General features: G+C 43.6%; 1 protein-coding gene across 9 annotated transcripts in view; it reads right to left on the bottom strand.

Moving 5' to 3' along the window:
- The window catches only part of spdl1 (spindle apparatus coiled-coil protein 1), a 129,525-nt gene that overhangs the window by 66,300 nt on the left and 42,355 nt on the right, over positions 1 to 20,870 (bottom strand). For 6 of the 9 annotated variants that reach the window (XM_085935589.1, XM_085935552.1, XM_085935542.1 and 3 more), the window contains 3 exons: positions 19,315 to 19,425; positions 9,298 to 9,438; positions 1,274 to 1,377 (listed from right to left, as the gene is read on the bottom strand). In XM_085935589.1, the coding sequence (XP_085791715.1) occupies positions 1,274 to 1,377; positions 9,298 to 9,438; positions 19,315 to 19,425 (356 nt within the window). Of the gene's footprint in view, positions 1 to 1,273; positions 1,378 to 4,025; positions 4,335 to 4,477; positions 4,904 to 5,932; positions 6,114 to 9,297; positions 9,439 to 19,314; positions 19,426 to 20,870 lie in introns of those variants that run through there. The other 3 variants (XR_015068633.1, XR_015068632.1, XR_015068631.1) reach the window with 3 other exon arrangements.

A 20,870-nucleotide genomic window follows, 5' to 3' on the forward strand; every position in this document is an offset into this window, starting at 1 on the left:
ACGTTCCAGTTCTCGAATAAATCGGAGTTCGAACAAAAAATTTGAGATTTTTTTGCTTCCGATGTCGAACAAAAATTCGGAAGTCGAACCTCGTGAGATGAGCCGAGAGGACCCAACAAAACCCGACCCCACGGCGCGGATGCCGACTGACTCTGTTCGTTGTTATTGTATTTTCGTTACTTTGAGGATTGTATTAACCCCTAATCATGCCTCCAAAGAAAGCAAGTGGGAGCAGTAAAGCCATCCGCAAACACAGACGCTCTTAAAGCAATGCGACAGTGAGCGCCCGACTTGCTGCGGTTGCGCGATCGGACCAAATTAAGGTCCCTGCGCACTGAGGTCCACTTAAATTTTGGAAAGTACATCAGGACTTAAAAAATATTTTCTAAATTTCAGCGACGCCTCTGTCACAATAATGCGACCAGCGCGGTGCTGTTGCGCAGTCGGCGGCGCACTACGGTTGCACGTTCAGCGGTGCGCTGCAGTTGCGCGATGGGACAAAAATGCACAACTGAAAAAATGCTTAAAAAAGGCGGTGTTTTTTTAGTCTTGGAATGGACTACAATTTTTTCCATTATTTGAAATGGGAAAAATAGATTCAGAATTCTAACAAATCAATTCTTAAACCGCCTTCTGGAATGGATTGCGGTCAAAAACCGAGGTTTGACTGTATTCCTGGCTAGAAGAGCTGTTGTGAATTTGATCATTCAGCTCCTCGTTAGAGAACAGCAGTTTGTGCCCCCCAAAAATCGATGAAACTGAACAGTTTGGCTGAGTATTTCAAATGGTAGGAGAAAGCCAAATTAACTTCAACTATGATTTTTACAGTGCATTTTAGACTCATTCCCAATTGGGTTTGCTTATTACCAGCTCAGTGGCCTAGTAGTGGAGTGTCCGCCCTGAGACTGGTAGGTTGTGGGTTCAAACCCCGGCCGGGTCATACCAAAGACTATAAGAATGGAACCCATTGCCTCCCTGCTTGGCACTCAGCATTAAGGGTTGGAATTGGGGGGTTAGATCACCAAAATTGATTCCCGAGCGCGGCGCCGCTGCTGCTCACTGCTCCCCTCTCCCCCAGGGGATGGATCAAAATCACATGGGGATGGGTTAAATGCAGAGGACAGAGCCCTTTGAGACTGCTTGTGATTTAGGGCTATATAAAAACTTGACTTGACTTGACTATTATAGTAGTCATCTATAGCCCCAACTAAAAACTCCACAAAACCAAGCAGACAAACAAACACAAATATACAAATAAATAAAACAAACTCACATTGCATTGTCGAGTTTCATTTTGAGCAAGTCAGTGTAAAATGTTTCATCCTCGCCTTTACCAATTTCTGCACCTGCATTGCTCCCCTTGGTCTTTAGCAATACCTGCATACAAATATGCACATGTACTTGTTCAATATACCATCATAATGATTTAGAAGCTAATACCATTTCATGGAAGATGACTAATAATTAAAGGGTCTCCACACTTTAGTTCAGACTCATCCAAATTAAACGACTTTATTGACAATGCTTTGCATGACTGTTTTATTATTTTAAGTACCGCATTTTTCACTCCAAAAGGCGCACTCGATTGTAAGGCGCACCCTCATTGATTTTTTTTATTTTAGAAATGATTTCATATGTAGGGCGCACCAGAGTAAAAGGTGCTTGAAATAGAAGCTATATTGCAAGAAACTGAGGTTGACTAGGGTTGTGGTATGCATCCACTAGCCAATAACCAATGAGCCCTCTGTAAATATCTAACTATCTCCTATAAAATGATCAGAACTGACTAAAGTTCGATCTAACACATTGGTACTGCTTACCTATGTTTCCCTTCTATATCGATCCGTAAATTTACTCAAAACATTAACAGAGCAGCCTATTTTGGCATGAAATAGCCTCGTGCTTATAGCAGCTTTCACTATAGCATTAGCCACCCGCAAACTCCCATGAGCTTCAGTTCGCAAACTTCCATGAGCCTCAGCAAAGTGTTAACAATCGCGTTTCTCAAACAAGCTCCTATAAAATGATCTGAACTGACTAAAGTTCGATCTAATACATTGGTACTGCTTACCTATGTTTTCCTTCCATATCGATCCGTAAATTCACTCGAAACATTAACAGAGCAGCCTATTTTGTAATGATATAGCCTCACGGGTACAACAGCTATTCAGTGACGCCCCCTGACCACGGTTGCCGTAATGCTGGGAAGCGATGCGACCTTGTAATTGACTGATTTCTGCAATGTTTTGATTATAACTTGTCATGGGACAACCCTGTAGAAATGACACTGATTCAATGTTAAGTAGTCACTGTAGAGCTTGGATAGCAAAGTAAATTTATTGTTACTTCAAAGTAACTCAAAATACAACAATGCATGAGTAAAATGCTGGCAACAAAAGTGAGTATGCCTCAACTGAAAATGTCAAAATTGGACCCAAATGTCAATATTTTGTGTGGCCACCATTATTTTCCAGTACCGCTAAAACTCTTTGAGGCATGGAGTTCATCAGAGCTTCACAGGTCGCCGCTGGAATCCTCTTCTACTCTTTCATGATGACATCACGGAGCTGGTGGATGTTGGAGACCTTGTGCTCCTTCACCTTCCGTTTGAGGATGCCCCACTGATGTTCAATAGGGTTTAAGTCTGGGGACATGGTTGGCCAGTCCATCACCTTCACCCTCAGCTTCTTTAGGAAGGCAGTGGTTGTCTTGGAGGTGTGTTTGGGGTTGTTATCGTGTTGGAATATTGCTCCGTGGCCCAGTTTACGGAGGGAGGGGATCATGCTCTGCTTCAGTATTCCACAGTAGATGTTGGCATTCATTGTTCCCTCAATGAATTGTAGACCCCCAGTGCCAGCAGCACTCATACAGCACCAGACTATGATTCTTCCTTCTACATGAGGATGCTGGACCCCGTCCTCGTGGCTGTCGTTCCAGGAAAAAGCCTCTTCTAAAACAGATGCACAAAGAAGCTCGCAAGAGGTTTGCTTTTTTTTTCGTGTAACGTCAGACCTCCAACTTGGTGTCGTGGAGTCACGCCAATCTCTGGTCCCAGGTCAAAGAGGACGGCCTCCGAGGGTTGTCTATATAGGAGGCAGGTGTTGCTGTCTGCTCGGGGTCTCCTCACTCCCATGCTGCACTGTCCGCCAGTCCCCACTGCCACATAGACGTGTTGAAGCGCCCAACACTAGTTCTCAAGTGGTTCAGTGTGGTCCACTCCCGGCGAGGTAGTTTGTCTCCTATGGCGCCATCTTCTGGTTCCCAGATGTAACGGTGCATGAGGTAGGGACCAGCTGCCTCCAACTCCTGCTTCCAAGCTGTTGCTAGCCAAGCATCTCTGGGTATGTCCTCAGGGAAGGAATTGAGCATCTCTTGTGCTACCATGTTGTAGGGGTGGCACGCCTTGAGTCTGCTTGGTGGAGCTGGAGTTGTTGTGGTGCTATGCAGGATGGGCCAGTTGTTATTTTTTGCCTTCCTGGCGAGAACTAGGGTGGCAGCCTCTCGACGAAGGTTGGCCGGCGCTATTCCCGCAAGGACAGGCAAGAGGGACACAAGGGTGGACTTCAGGCATCCTGTTATAGTTCGGAGGGCGTTGTTAATTGCCACATCCCCCTTTTTGGCATAGGGGCTTCTGTTCCAATTTTTGTATTGTGTATTTTAATTTTTTATCATTTATTTCCATTTTTATTTTTCCCGCTTAGCATTTTCCCCTTATTTTTATTCGTCATCTTTTATCATCATCCATTAAGCTTTTTATTTTTCCCACTTATCTTTTTCCCATTCACTTCATTCATCATTTACCATTTATTTCCCTTTTTATTTTTCTCGCTTATCATTTTTAACGCTTGTCAATTTTCCAATTTATTTTATTTAGCATAATTTATTTCCCTTTTTATTTTTCCCGCAACATTTTTTCCATTTTTTATTTATCATCATTTATCTCCCTTTTTATTTTTCCTACTTATTGGGTGACCTCAGCGTTTAACACCATCATCCCACAGCATCTGGTAGGAAAACTGTAACACCTGGGCTTCAGCACCCCCCTTCGCAACTGGCTGCTAGACTTCCTCACCAACAGACCTCAGTCAGTCCGAGTCGGACAGAACACCTCCGATGTCATCACCCTCAGCACAGGCTCCCCTCAGGGCTGCGTCCTGAGCCCCCTGCTGTTCACCCTGATGACACACGACTGCGTCCCCAGGTTCACCACCAATCACATCGTGAAGTTCACAGACGACACAACGGTGGTGGGGCTCATCAGAGACAACAACGACCTGGACTACAGAGAGGAGGTGGAGCAACTGGTGGGCTGGTGCGGAGACAACAGCCTGATCCTGATTGTGGAGAAGACAAAGGGAATCATCGTCAACTTCAGGAAAAACCAGCCTCACCACGCTCCACTGATCATCAACAGCTCAGCTGTGGAGGTGATGAGCAGCACCAAATTCCTGGGGGTCCACATCACAGATGACCTCACCTGGACTGTGAACACCACGGCACTGGTCAAGAGGGCACAGGAGCGCTTGTACTTCCTGCGGAGGATGAAAGCCCACTTGCCCCCACCCATCTTGAGGACGTTCTACAGAAGCACCATAGAGAGCATTCTGACAAGCTGTCTCTCTGTGTGGTGTGGAGGCTGCAGCGCCTCTGATTGGAAGAACGTGAGGAAAGTGGTGAGGACAGCAGAGAGGATCATCGGGGCTCCTCTTCCCTCCATTCAGGACATTTCATCTCAGCGCTGCATGTCCCGTAACATCATCAGTGACCCATCACACCCCCACCATGGACTGTTCTCCCTGCTGCCCTCTGGGAAGAGGTTTCACAGCATCCGCTGCAGGTCCAGCAGGTTCTGCAACAGCTTTTTTCCTGCTGTCATCGGAACTGTTGAACTCTAAACTGGACTCTGCATCACACATACACAGAACTGAACATTATGACACTACGAACGACTATCTTGCACTGCCAACTTTGCTGAACATGTATAATCCATGTAAATTTAAAAGTACGCAACCTGGTTTAGCATTCCTCTGCACACTTTTTAATGATTGTTTTGTCTTCTTGCACTATTACATACTTATCACTGCTGCACTTAATACTTATTTTATTTTATATTTTTATATCGTATGTTATTTTGATTCAACCACAATATCACTGCATTGTTGTAAGCTGTATGCAACGGAAATTCGTTTTGTATGCACTCTGCAGACAAAATGACAAAGTTTGTCTAAGTCTATTGTGTGAAGGCGACCATTCTACACCATTCACTTTGTGTGAAGGCGATGACCTTCACACGTTATTCTACATCATTCACTTTATTGTGTGAAGGCGATGGCCTTCACACGTTATTCGACACCATTCTCTATTATTGTGTGAAGCCGATGGCCTTCACTTATATGATATTCTACACCATTCTCTATTACTCATAGTCAAAGTCAGCTTAATTGTTAATCACTTCACATGCCAAGACACACAAAGAGATCGAAATTGCGTTACCCACTATCCCACGGTGACAAGACATAAAACATCCAAAAAAACAACACAAAAAATAAAATCAAGAAGGCACATACAATGAATAAACAAGAGTGACAAATAAATATAAATAAATAAACAAATAAGAGGAGCAAAAATGGAGCAAGTGTGCATACAGCAGACAGTCAGAATATAGCGCGAGAGTAGTGCAAGGCAGCCAACGCGGCCCAAAAGGTCAGGACATTATGCAGCCGAGGGCGGAGGCGGGAGAGAGTTCAGGATCCTAAGAGCCTGGAGTATGAAGCTGTTGGTGAGTCTGGTGGTGCGGCAGCGCAGGCTCCTGTACCTTCCCAGAGGGCAGCAAATCAAACAAAGTGTGAGCGGGGGGTGACTCACATCACACACTCGTGGTCGGAGGTGTAAATGTCCTTCAGGGAGGGGAGTGAAGCACCAGTAATCCTACCGGTTGCGTTCACTATGCGCTGCAGGGCCTTCATGTTGTATTCAGTACAGCTACCACCCCACACAGCGATACAACTGGAGAGGACGTTCTCAATGGTGCCACGGTAGAATGCGGTCATGATGGCTGGTGGAACACCTGCTTGCCTGAGTTTCCGCAGGAAGTACAGGCGGCGCTGAGCTTTCTTCGCCAGTGATGCAGTGTTGGTGGTCCAGGAGAGGATAATTATTATTAATATTTTTGCGTGAAGAAGATGGCCTTCACACGTTATTCTACACCAGGGGTGCTCACACTTTTTCAGCATGCGAGCTACTTATAAAACAACCAAGTCAAAATGATCTACCTACACACCACAATAATGCAAAACATAACTATTTTCAAATTTATTAAGGAGTCTTTGTATGTACAATGTATGTTGATGTACCTTGCATGATTGAATAGGCCAATATTGCACCAGTAGATCGCGATCGACGTAATGAGCACCCCTGTTCTACACCATTCACTTTATTATTGTGTGAAGGCGATGGCCTTCAAACACGTTATCCTACACCGTTCACTTTATTATTGGGTGACCTCAGGTGAACCGGAAGTGACCCCAAATAAACCGGAAGTGACCTCAGCTAAACCGGAAGTGACCTAAATTAAACCAGAAGTGACATAAATAAACCGGAAATGACTTAAATGAAACGGGAAGTGACCCAAATAAACTGGAACTGACCTTTTTAAACAAGAAGTGACCCCAAATAAACCTGAAGTGACCTCAGCTAAACCGGAAGTGACCTAAATTAAACCAGAAGTGACCTAAATAAACCAGAAATGACTTAAATGAAACTGGAAGTGACCCAAATCAGATCGGAAGTGACCCAATTGAACCGGAAGTGACCTTTTTAAACCGGAAGTGACCAAAATTAAACCGGAAGTGATTCAAACATACCAGAAGTGACCTAAATGAAACCGAAAGTGACCCAAGTAAGACCGGAAGTGACCCAAATTAACCGGAAATGACCTTTTTAAACCGAAGGTGACCTCAGCTAATCCGGAAGTACCCTAAATTCAACCTGAAGTGTCCCAAATAAACTGGAAGAGACCTTATTTCAACAAGTTCCCTAAATAGAACCAGAAGTAACCTAAATTAAACATTTACTCTAATTCCTACAATTTTTGTCTGATTCTTCCCGTTTAAACATTTGAACCCCAAAAGTGAACCTCCTGAACCCGTATATTTCATTTCAATTTTCAAATTTTTTTGGGGCGCAATTGTTTGTTTTTTTTCATTCCCATTCATTCTCAACGGGGATTCAACATTTGCTCTAACATCTACAATTTTTGTCCTATTCCAAAAGTGAACCTCTTGAACCCATATATTTCATTTTGTTCCCAATTTCAAAAATTTTTGGTGCAATTTTTTTTCTAAATTCCCATTCATTCTCTTTGGGGATTCAACATTTGCTCTAACTTCTACATTTTTCAACTGATTCAACCCGTTCCAACTTTCAACTGTTCATCTTTTGGCTACCCTTTCAATTTACCAAAAATTCCAAACTTTCAATTTTGAAATTTATTCCAAATTCTCCAAAATTTTGTTTTTCACTCATAATTTCTACATTTTTTAAACAGATTCAACACGTTCCAACTTTTAACTGTTCAGCTTTTTCCTACCTATTCAACAAATTCACACTTACGAAAAATTCCACATTTTCAATTTTGACATTCACACCAAATTTTCAAAATTTTTCCTTATTTCGTTTTTCCTTTCTAATTTTGACATTTTCCAACTTTAAACATCATTTTGCAGCATTCCTCAAGTATTTATTCAACTTCTTCACCTTCACACGCAATTTCTCCAGGAATTGCATTTTCTGGTTTTAATTTAAATGTATTCCTCCCACTTTTTCGGCACATAACTCATTCCACATACAGTGGAGCCTCGGTTTTCGGACGTCCGGGTTCTTGAAAAATTCGTTATCCGGACAAAAAATTCGAGATTTTTTTTTTGCTTCGGATGTTGGACGAAATTCGGTTGTCGAACCTCGCATGCCAACTGACTCCATTCGTTATTACATTCTCGTTAATCTGAGGGTTGCATCAACTCTAATCATGCCTCCAAAGGAAGCAAGTGGGAGCAGTAAAGCCATCCTAAAACACAAAGACGCTCCTAAAGCAATGAGACAGTTGTTGCACGATCTGACAAAATTAAGCTCCCTGCGCACTGAGGTCCACTTAAATTTTGGAAAGTCCATTCGGACTTTTTTCAAAATTTCAGCGGCTCCTCTGTCACAATAATGCAACCAGCGCAATGCAGTTGCGCGGTCGGTGATATAAATATATATATATATATATATATATATATATATATGGATATATCCATTTTCTGAACCGCTTAGTCCCCACGGGGGTCGCGGGCGTGCTGGAACCTATCCCAGCCGTCATCGGGCAGTAGGCGGGGGACACCCTGAACTGGTTGCCAACCAATCGCAGGGCACATAGAGACGAACAACCATTCGCACTAGCACTCACACCTAGGGACAATTTGGAGTGCTCAATCGGCCTATCAAGCATGTTTTTGGGATGTGGGCAGAAACCGGAGTGCCCGGAGAAAACCCACGCGGACACGGGGAGAACATGCAAACTCCACACAGGGAGGGCCGGAGGTGGAATCGAACCCCCTAACTGTGAGGCGGACGTGCTACCCAGTGCGCCACCGAGCCGCCTATATTATCTATCTATCTATCTATATATCTATCTATCTATATATATATATATATATATATATATATATATATATATATATATATATATATATATATATCTATATATATATATATATATATATATATATATATATATATATATATATATATATATATATATATATATATATATCATCGGCCCACCAGACGCCCTATCTGCCCCCCAGACCGTACTTTTCAGTGTTTTTTCACGTTTGCCATTCTCATCCCTGTGTAATTGCTCCGATTGCAGCCGCCTCGAATGCAAAATATATCCACACACATGACTCTTTGAGCGACCTGGCTTCTCAACAAGCCAGCGTGTTGGACTTCCACTCCCACTTGCTGAAACCATTGTTATGAAAGACTGAAAGTTTCCTCCTCCTTTAGCACTGCTGACTGCTCCGTGACACTCGCATGCATATACTGCCCCCTTCAGTTCCGGCAAGAATCGACACAGCTCGGCGAGTGAAAAGTTAAATATTTAGTAGTCAGTATCACAAAAAGTCTCAACGTATTTTTTCTGTGTGTTGGTACCGAATTGGTATAGAAAGTATCAGTTCTTTTGACAATACTAGTTAGGGGATAAGTAAAAGTCTCGCCAGCACATACACAATTTCTAAATTGATCAACACTCACCTCAACCTTCTCCAGTCTCTGTTGTTTAGCCATCAAATGTTGTATCTCGTCATTCTTCTGTGACAACATAGAATAGAGTCTGTCCAGCTGAAAGGGATCAGCTCTTGAACATTGGAGTTGCATAAGGGTGGCAATGTGGACCTGAAAAATAAACATGGATAGCAATTATGCTTTGGCCATTTTGTGATATTGAGAGTGGACCCAATCTCCCTCCTCAGCACCAAAACCCCCAAAGCCAGAGCTCCACAGCATGATGGTGCCTCACCCAACTCAAAGGGAACAAATCATCATTAAATGCCAACATGTCACGTTAATGTAGGTTTGTGAACCCTTTTGGAACAAACAAACCCTTGATGAGGAGAAGTACATTGTCACCTTGGGAGCTTTCCAAGACCACGGGTTGTGTATGAAAACCGCCCTCAACAGGATTAACCGGTAACTGTGGCATCTTTTCGGCTTTGAAGATGCAGAAAGACCTGCTAAAAATTCCATCCTTCCAGCGGGGGTCAACCCAGCCAACTTAGCATTGCAGGACCAAGCTTGACGTTCCCAGCATAGGAACGTCAGACTTGATGCAAGTTAAAAATTGGGAAATACATTTTCACAGACCAGTTAAAAAGACTCAAATCTTGACAAAGATTTTTGTCTTGCCTGAAACTTCAGCTGTGGATGGTTACTTCACACCTTTGTCTGTCTGGATGTAAAAGGCTCTCTCTCGCTCTAGCTCTCTGGCGCACTCTTTCTGTCTCCTTTTGTATTGTTTCTTTTTATTTGTGTGAAAACAAATCAAAGTACTTTCCCTCTACTAGTCATGTAAGACTCTAGATCAGACGTAAGTGCCAACTTCTCTTTAGCTAAGACCTGCAGTGTGGTGCAATTATATGCAGGAAAAACATTGGCATTTTCAAGTCCGCCACCTTAGTCAGCACTACCACATACTTACGCTCATCTGCTATTAGTGCCACTCCTCTCCCTTTTACATCCCATTCATTTTCCTTAAGTCCCATTAATTTTGATTCCATGCTTTCCATTTATTTGTTTTTCTTTCATTAATTTAGGTTTGCCTCATTAAATTCTGTTCAATTTTGCGGTAGGTAAAAACATTGTCTATGAATTGTGTGTGTCTAGGTCAACCTCTATTTTGGTAAAATAACTTAATGGGTATTTTATTGTAGAATCCCCTATTTATTTTAAGACTGATTTAACAAGGTTTTTTGTCCATTCCCCTCAAGCAATACAAAATTAACATGGTGCCGCTAGAGTTGACTGGGAGTAACGCAGGCGTTGCTCCCGAGTTGCTATTACCTGTCAACATTCATATTACGATACATATTGGTGCCGCATGTCACGACAGAATAAATTGATTTTGAACCCCTATACACGCTACCCACAAATGCATTCGATGAAATCACAGTTTTCACTTCATATTATCTTATTATCCACGACTTGAAGAAAACAATGTTTTGGAGATTATAGCTGAGTTAAAATGCTAATTTTAATGAGTGATACTGTAACTAATCTCAGGGTAATATTTGACCAAACGCTCTCCTTTCAAAAGCACATTAAGATATAAGATATAAATATTCTGGTTATAACCAGAATATCATTTTTTCACCTTCGTAATATTGCTAAGATTCGCCCAATCCTCTCGACCGGTGATGCGGAAATTATTATACATGCATTTATCACGTCGCGCCTGGACTACTGTAATGCATTATTCTCTGGTCTTCCCAAGTCCAGCATCAAAAGTCTACAGTTAGTACAAAATGCTGCTGCAAGGCTGCTCTCACGGACAAGAACATTTGATCACATTACCCCAATATTAGCCAATTTACACTGGCTCCCGGTCCATTTAAGATGTGACTTCAAGGTTCTATTAACCTATAAATCATTGATTGGCTTAGTGCCTTCATATCTCGTCGACTTAGTTGTTCCTTATATTCCGTCTCGTAACCTTCGTTCGCAAAACGCTAGTCTTTTAGTGACACCGAGGGCCAAGAAAATGTCTGCAGGGGCTAGAGCATTTTCTATTCGGGCTCCAGAGCTCTGGAATGCCCTGCCAATGGATATTAGAACTGCTACCTCAGTAGAAACATTTAAGACACGTTTAAAGACGTATTTCTACGATATGGCCTTTAATTAACCTGTAGTAGCCGATTTGGCTGGAGTTTGTTTTTGCTCCCTCTCCCCGACCCCACTACCCCTACCCCTCCCCGGCTGGGGAGGTGGTTAGGTGACACCCAAGCTGACGACGGCTATCTAGATTCTCGTGGACCAATTCAGCATGAAGGAACTGCAGCGGATTACCCTCCTAGAGGACACTGCCAGGACAATCGAAGGCACCTCCGACAGCTCGTCGCTTTGGCCTGGATATCCGCTTTTTGATTTCCATATTATGTATTTTACGTGCCCTCTTTGCATCCATTGCAGCCTGGTGATCCTGAAAGGGGGATCCTTCCATCTGTGGTCGATTCTCAAGGTTTCTCATTTTTCCCCTGGTAGGGGTTTTTGAGTTTTTTCTTGCCCTTTTGGGAGCCCAAGATCAGGGGATGCTTTGAGAATAATTGTCAATTGATTGTCTATGTGAAGCCCTTTGAGACTGCTTGTGATTTAGGGCTATACAAATAAACGACTTGACTTAATTCCGCCCCTAAACCATCCACAAAGTATTGTTTTCCACTATTCACTGATTTTGGAGCATTCCTGATCATTGTTCCTGAAAAAACATCAGCCCAGTCTAATCCCAAAAAAAAGATTTCGTCCTCACTTTGTGACATTTCAGAGTGGTGCTGGGGGAGTGGCGCTTGCTATAGCGACACGCGACAGCAGTGTGTGAGTAGAGTTGAGTTGTTTCAAGTGTTGTTTGAACTCTGGACGTTTTGTAAATCTGACTACACTGTATCTGGACAATGACTCACTGAGTAGTGGGCCTTTTCCTTTAATTGACACTGCTCTGTCACCTTTTGACATGTCTCTCAGTGAATGGGGAGCCGCTACAGCACTCAAGGCAATTTCTCCTCCTCAGTAATGCCAACATCGGCTCTGTGGATGCAGATGTGTCCTTCTCTCAGGAGATCATCCGCCCAGGGGGCCCGCCGGACAACAAGGCACCAGAGAAAAGAAGGCGGAGACGGGGCGGTGTGCAACAGAGGCTGAAAAGACTCAGCCATCAATGGAACTCTCTCCCATCTATAATGCTGGTGAACGTACAGTCACTTCGACATAAAGTGGATGAAGTAAAAGTTAATGTTTGATAACAAAAAGAGTACAGGGATCATTGCATTCTTGCCTTTACAGACACATGTTCGCAAGTCCTTATGGACGCTAGACATTAAACTGCTGACTGTGTCACGAGTACCGTAATTTTCAGACAATAAGTCACTCCGGAGTATAAGTCGCACCAGCCATAAAATGCACAATAAAGTGGAAAAAAAAACATATACAAGTCGCACCGGAGTATAAGTCGCACTTTTGGGGCAAATGTATCCGTCAAAATCCAACACCAAGAACAGACATGAACGAGCAACAACAGGCTAAACAATAGGTATGCTAACGTGACATAAACACAAACGAAGAGCTGAGAACGGGCCTGACGTAACATTCAGAGTTATTCTAATAACTATTACATAAATAACATGTTTATAAAACCATCTGTCACTCCATTAAATCAATCGATCGTCCTTTATTTAAACAATGTCGCGTACGCGCACCGTTGGACTCGTCGTGATTTGCATTCTAATTCTTCCCATAGACCCATATAATGATATATAAAGTATATTTCAAATAACTATCATATTACAACAATATGATCAAACCATCTTTGTCACTCCAAATCATTAAATCCATCGATCAAATTCCTCGTCCTTTGTCAACAACGCCGTGCGTGGCCCTGACGTCAGCCTTGTCGTTATTCCACAGATCTAGTATATAACTATATTGTAGCGTTAACAAAGTACAAGCAAATATGTGGGTTTGGTACACGGCTCTTTATTTAACAAAAGAAGAGTTCAACGAGGCAACAACTACTGAACTTCCAGCCACGAAGGAATGGAAGCTCCATAGAATAGGACCGGGCGTGCGTAAAAGCCATGTCCGAGTCCCATCCACCGTCCCCAGACAGCCACCCGGCCGAGCGCCGGCCCCGGACCTCCATCCACGAAGGTGAAAGAAAGCTCCGTAGAGTATGACCCGGCGTGCGTAAAAGCCATGTCCGAGCCCCATCCACCGTCCCCGGACAGCCACCCGGCCGAGCTTCGGCATCCAACTTCCATCCACAGAGGTGAAAGAGAGCTCCCGTCGAGTAGGAACGGGCGTGCGTAGTACGTGGGGCCCTTCGTCATCTTCGTCATCCCACATTTACACGAATGTATAAATGTGAGCGAATACAAGGAGGCATAGTACCCACAAACTGGACTTGTATAAAAGATTCGTTCTGACAAAGAGCAGTGCTCTCTCTCTCGCCCGGTGGGCTTTCCCCGTCAGGGGTATGGGCCCTGGGGCTAATGCCGTGGGTTGAGAACGCCGATTAGACAAAGATAGATCTTATTCTTTCTGAGATTAACCCAAGGTCCGATAAAAAGAATTTGACTATCTTCAAATTTGACTTAGTCAAAAGTTAAGCTTAAAGACGAGAGGAGATGCAGACCTCGATGCAGGAGAGAGGAGCCATTTTTAGGGAGTCGTCATCTCCATTATTTGGGCCAGCTTGTTCTTTTAAACAGAATTCGGATTTTGGAACAATGAGAACGGATCACTCGACTTTTCCACCAAACTGCAATTTAGAATTCTAGCCTCTTACCCTTTTTTACTACATTTTTGAGTTTTCAATCGAGAGAACTTCGAGACTGAATCATTTTTGCTCTATTGAGAATGGTGAGTGGGAATTATTGTTAGTTGTTCGAACAATTGAAACTTGTAATTCTCTTTCTTGGTTATTCTTTAAATTTCTACTTTATAGACATTTAATTTCAATTAATGATTATTTTGATCTTTTATGCTTTAAATATCTTTTGTTTCTCAATCATAGTCGTACTTTAAACCGTTCAGTTCTTTTTTAAATGAAGACAGCTTTAATCCTTGACATCAGGGAGTGTCAGAATCTGGTTCGAAACCGTTAACTTAAGCTCAGCTAGTGTGGGTGCACGCTAGTGAAAATAAACAAGTTCCTGCAGTCTTAACAAAGACAGCTAAACTATTCCGAGGGGATAACAAAAGCAATAATCTTAATAAGAAAGAAATAAGCTACCACGTCGAAGACGTCGTGGCAAACGCGCCGGAGCCCTCGTAAAGCTGAGGCAGAGAGGATTCCGTTCTGCCCTACCATCAATTCATCTGGCGAATGTCCACTTCCTGGCGAACAAGATGGACGAACTGCTGCTCTTCACTTCAAGAAACACGAACTTCAGTAGATCCACCGCGTTGTGCTTTGTTGAAACGTGGCTTGACTGACGCACCCCCCACCACGCCGTGGAGCTAGCTGGGTTTCGGGTAACGCATGCAGACCGCAGCGCGGAGCTCACCGGAAAATCAAAGGGAGGTGGTCTATGCTTCTATATTCATGAACGTTGGTGTACTGATGTCACGGTGTTGAAAGAGTCTTGCAGCCCTCTGCTAGAATCACTTTTCATAAACTGCTGGCCGTTCTATTGACCACAGGAGTTCTCCTCGATCGTCATGGCGGCTGTTTACATTCCACCACACGCACGAGCGAATGAAGCCACGCAGATGCTGGCCGACCAGGTGACAGACATGGAGAAACTTCTACCAAATTCACTAATCATTGTTCTGGGTGATTTTAATAGGGCAAACCTCGCACACAAACTCCCCAAATAAAGACAGCACATATCATGTCCCACCAGAGAACACAGACACTGGACCACGACCCAGACGGCGTGTCATCTTCCTGGTTGAAAGTCTGTGCTGAACAGCTGGCACCCACATTTGCATGGATTTTCAACCGTTCCCTGGAGCTGTGTGAGGTGCCCTCTTGCTTCAAGAGCTCCACCATCGTACCGGTGTCCAAGAAGCCTGCCATCACAGGTTTGAATGTCTGTGGTCATGAAATCTTTCGAGAAGTTAGTGTTGAACCACCTGATGGATGTCACGGGCACCCTGCTTGACCCCCTCCAGTTTGCCTACCGGGCAAACAGGTCGGTTGGTAGACCATTTGGTCAACATGGGACTGCACTACATTCTGCACCACCTAGACATCCCAGGAATGTACCCCAGGATCCTGTTTGTGGACCTCTGCTCGGTGTTCAACACCATCACTCCTGACATCCTTCAACAAAAGCTCACCCAACTCGGCGTGCCTTCTCCACCTGTCAGTGGATCACCAGCTTCCTGACCAACAGGACACAGCGTGTGAGGCTGGGGACCATCACATCCAACACTGACCACGAATACTGGCGCCCCTCAAGGGTGCATCCTCTCCCCACTGCTCTTCTCTCTCTACACCAAAGACTACTCCTCAGGTGACTCTCCCGTGAAGCTCCTGATGTATGCAGATGACACCACTCTCATCGGACTGATCTGGGACGGTGATGAGACTGCATACAGACAGCGTACAGGTGGAGCAGCGGGTCCACTGGTGCAGCCAAAACCACTCAAGACCGTGGAGAAGACAGTGGATTTCAGGCGAGACCCTTCACCACTTTCACCCCTCACTATCCACAGTAATACCATTCTCTCGACAGACACCTTCAAGTTCCTGGGAACCACAATCTCTCGGGACCTGAAATGGACATGGCACATAGACTCTGTCCGGAAGAAGGCACAGCAGAGGATGTACTTTTTGAGACAGCTCAAGAAGTTCAACCTGCTGCAGGAGCTGCTGAAGACTTTCTATACTGCTATCATCCAGTCTGTCCTCTGCACCTCCATCACTGTCTGGTTTGGATCGGCCTCCAAACAAGACAAGCACAGACTGCAACGGACAATCAGGACCGCAGAAAAGATAATTGGAATCCACCTCCCATCTATCCAGGACCTGTATCTGTCCCGGATCAGGAAACATCTCTACAGAGCCTTTGCAGGTCGCTGTCTGTTCAAACTACTCCCCTATGGACGACGTTATAGAGCTCTGTACGCCAAAGCCAGCAGACACAGAGACAGCTTCTTCCTCCAGGCTGTCACTCTGTCACTCACGCCACCCTTAGATTCTCAGAGTCGTTACTGTGCAATAACATCCTGCTCTCCACACCTTTTTTTAATTGTCTACATTATTTGTACTATGTGTCCTCTCTGCATCCATTGCAGCCTGGTCTTCCTGGAAGAGGGATCCTCCCATCTGGGGTCTCTTCTCAAGGTTTCTCTTTTCCCCTAGTTTGAGATTTGAGTTTTTCCTTGCCCTCCTGGGAGTTTAAGATCAGGGGGTTTGAGAATGTTTGCCATTTTTCACACGTCCTGAGTGTTGTTAGTCACCTAAATGTTGAACAGAGGCGGTGATGTACCGAAGTCACATTCCTTGTTTGGCACGCTCAAACATGGCGAATAAAAATTCTTGAATCTTGACTATTGTTCCAGTTGCCAAAAATAAATCCCCCATGGAATTGAATGAAGGCGGCTCGGTGGTGCAGTGGGTAGCACGTCCGCCTCACAGTTAGGAGGGTGCAAGTTCGATTCCACCTCTGGCCCTCCCTGTGTGGAGTTTGCATGTTCTCCCCGAGCCCGCGTGGGTTTTCTCCGGGCACTCCAGTTTCCTCCCACATCCCCAAAAACATGCTTGGTAGGCCGATTGAAGACTCTAATTTGTCCCTAGGTATGAGTGCGAGTGCGTATGGTTGTCCGTCTCTGTGTGCCCTGCGATTGGTTGGCAACCAGTTCAGGGTGTCCCCCGCCTACTGCCCGATGACCGCTGGGATAGGCTCCAGCACGCACGCGACCCCCGTGGGGACTAAGCGGTTCAGAAAATGAATGAATGAATGAATGAATGAATGAATGAATGGAATTGAATGACTTTAGTCATGTGGCCCTCACCTCATTCAAATATTTTGAGAAACTGTTCAAGACTGCACTGATGGACTCTGTGCAAGACACATTCGATCTCCTACAGTTCGCGCATAAACCAGGTCAAGGAGTAGATGATGCCATGTGTACACTGCTACATTCTGCTTTCAAACACCTGGAGGGTGCAAAAAAAATTGGCTCGTTTACTATTTGTGGAGTTCTCCTCTGATTTTATTTTTATTTACCCTCATTTGTTGGGAGATAAAGTCAAACTATTTTTACCTTGAACCCAGCATGATTAGCTGGCTGATGGACTTTTTAACAGGGTGGTCCCAGCGGGACCAAGGAGCTAGTAGACGTTAATTTTGAAACGTCACCTTTGGTCAATCTCCCTGCTCTCATAAATGGTCAATGTGTGGAGCAGGTCAAGAAATGTAAATAATACTTGGGGACAGTGTTCCCTCTAAGCTTCGCAGCTGCGAATTTGCGCACTGCTCGCGCAGTCTCTGCGCACAAGAAACTCCATGCTGCACACAAAATAAAATTCATCATAAATAGATTGATTAATATATAATTTTAGATGTAATCTAATCTAATTAAGTGGACGAATGATTTTCTTTCTGTGCCTTTTTGTGTCCAGCCAATGATATGATGTGGTTCAATAACGCTACATAGCCAATCATAGCATTGACAATGCCCGAAGATGTGTCCTGCCCATCCGTGCCGTGCAGGTTAGCTAGCTAACAACAATGCAGCAGAGTCAAGAGATGCAATTGCAAAGTTAGATAACCCCTTATCATGGTGAAACAAACGAGCAGCGACACATCTACTCGCCAAGCCAAAGTAAATAAGAGATGTGACGGTCCTTTGAAAATGGAATGATTGTCGGAGTGTGTGCAAATTAAAAAGGAAACTGTGAAACTGGGTGTGATTTTCTCTTTTTCGAGTGAGAAATGCAGTGAAGCCAAAGTGGCGGGTGAGTTTACGGAGGGAACAATATGGACTGAATGGAAGTTTGGCTACGTCAAGCGTCACATTAGGCAGAAATGCCATTTGAAAGCTGTTGGAATTGTACAAAGACTCAAGATGGTACAGGGGATCGGTACACTATTGCAGGAGTGCAAAAGGCCAAAAAGAAAAGGAACGAGCTGTTACACAAAACCGATGACGGCTAGGATAGGCTCCAGAACACCCGGGACCCCCGTGGGGACAAAGCGGTTCCGAAAATGGATGTGTGTGTGTGTGTGTGTGTGTGTGTGTGTATATATATATATATATATATATATATATATATATATATATATATATATATATATATATATATATATGATTTTTGCAGTTGCAGTCCTTATCACCGCTAGCCAAGGATGTCCCTGAGCACCAGCTGCACTGGGATCATTTTGGGAAGAGTGAAAGAGAAAAAAATGTGAAATCAGCTTTTGTGTTAAGGCATGCCTGGTAATATAAACAGACTTATTTTGCTTTAACTCTACTGTATCTGCATGTTCTAAACAAAGATTTTCACGACAGTTGCACTTGTCAGGTTTCAATGAACGAAAGTCAGTTAGTTGAAAATGACAGCCGCATAAAAACTAAGCTAAAAAGCCCAGCTCCTTCTTTCCTTGCACATTACATTGGTCAGTTAATTTTAATTTACCTGTTTAAAATGTACAAATGTAGCTTGAAAACCTATGTGTCAGATCATCCAATGAACATCCAATGCAGCATGCACGCTTGTGCTGTGTGAGGAAGCAGTCAAGACAGTCTTGAACAAAAAATCTCCATTAATTCTGAGTAATTAGCAAGGTACGGAACATGAAATTTCTTTTCTTGTTGATTAAGACTAGAAGTTAATCCTAACATGTTTTGGGAAGAAAACCACAGTATAAACAAGGATACTTCTCTGACAGCAAAAATGTCACCCAAAAATTTTTTTGTTTTTTATTCCTGATTAAAGAATATCGTTCGTTAGACAATATAACATATGTAATCCAAAATCCCAAAATAAATGTATAAAATCTCAAAGGATACCAAACACGAGCATCGGGTATATTAAATATGGTACTGTACCTTCATACGCTGCAACTGCTGTTTGTTAAAAGCATAATGTGCTTGAAGTGACTCGTACTGGTCCTCCATACTGATAAGCCTTCTCTCCATTTCAGCACGTTCGTCCTCCAACTAAAATACATACAAAAAGTCAGAAGATCACAAGACAGCCTTTTGGCACATACACATTATTCCTCAAAAGAGAGTATGACCTCACGTTTTTGCCAATATCAAATTAAATATTTTCTCGGGATAACATTGAGGAAATGACACTTTGCTAAAAATCAGTAAACAGTTCACCCAAAGAAGTTGATTTACCCTCAAAATGATTTAACACAGCCAATAATGTCAAAACAGTTCCCAAAAAATTGAGTAAATCCTTGTGTCAATATTTTGTGGAGATTATTTATTTTCCGACATTCTCTCAGACAAACATCTGGGTGTTGATCACGTCACCACCAATAGCAACGTGGTTGCCATATTGAGAAGGGGGAAAGAGTTTACAGTTGTTGATTTCAAGCACTCACAAACGCTCAAAAGTGTCAATATTTTGTGTGGCCAGCTCAACGTGCCCTGAAGGTGCCAAGTGAGACGCATCGGCACTTTTTTCCCACGCAGCACAGTTGGTGCACATCAGCTTGAAGAGAACCAGAAGCTGCTTAACATCCCCAAGCACAAACTGAAGGTAGAGTGCTGTACTAGATGGAATAGTGCCTTTGAGATGGTGAGCATGTTTTTGGAGCAGCAGCCTGCCATCACCGCCACACTCCTCTCTCCTCAAGTGAGAAGATCAGAGAAAGACCTCTGCACACTCAGTGAGGCTGATGCCACAAAAGCTGAGGATATCATAGCAGCCCTCAAGCCCCTGACGGATGCGACAACCATCGTGTCAACAGAGAGAAGCCCCACCATTTCTCTAATTGCTCCTCTGTAAGCTAAACTCCTCAATGAGAAAAAGGACAGTCCTGGGATGTCTCCACTGGTCAGGGAAATAAAGAGAGCCATACACGAGGACCTCAGCAAGATACAGCAGCGAGCAGGAGAAGCAAACTCTTCAGATAGCTGCTGCCCTCGACCCTCGGTTTAAAATCCTGCCCTTCCTGTCGGCGGATAGAGAGGAGACCTATTTATATACATTATATACAGAGTGGCTGTTGAGGCTGCTGCACAACTCCAGGTAATTCTGCAATTTTTATTATATTGTATTTTATAATACTCCCTGTAAAGTGTTACTCTGTGCATATTCTGCATAATATAACTTTTATTTATTTTGTAAATAATTCAATATCAAATTCAATCATTTGTATCAAATGTCAATTTAACAATGAAGTTGTGATAAACATTTGAGCCTTTTTGTTTACACGTTTTCCTCATTTGTTTACCTACAGCAAAATGAGCAAGAGGACGAGGAACAAACACCTGCTGCAGGGGAAGAGGACCCACCAAAGAGACATGGAAGAGGAACACAGAGCTTTGTCATCTTCCCTATTGGAAGATCTGCTGGGGAAGCCGAAAGGGAGCCACAGCCCCGATCTGCCTACGCCAGGGGTCAAGAAGAAGTTATATTATTACTATAA

Source organism: Syngnathus leptorhynchus, chromosome 2 (genome assembly GCF_054491065.1).
Source record: "Syngnathus leptorhynchus isolate UIUO chromosome 2, UIUO_Slep, whole genome shotgun sequence".
Classification (NCBI taxonomy): domain Eukaryota; kingdom Metazoa; phylum Chordata; class Actinopteri; order Syngnathiformes; family Syngnathidae; genus Syngnathus; species Syngnathus leptorhynchus.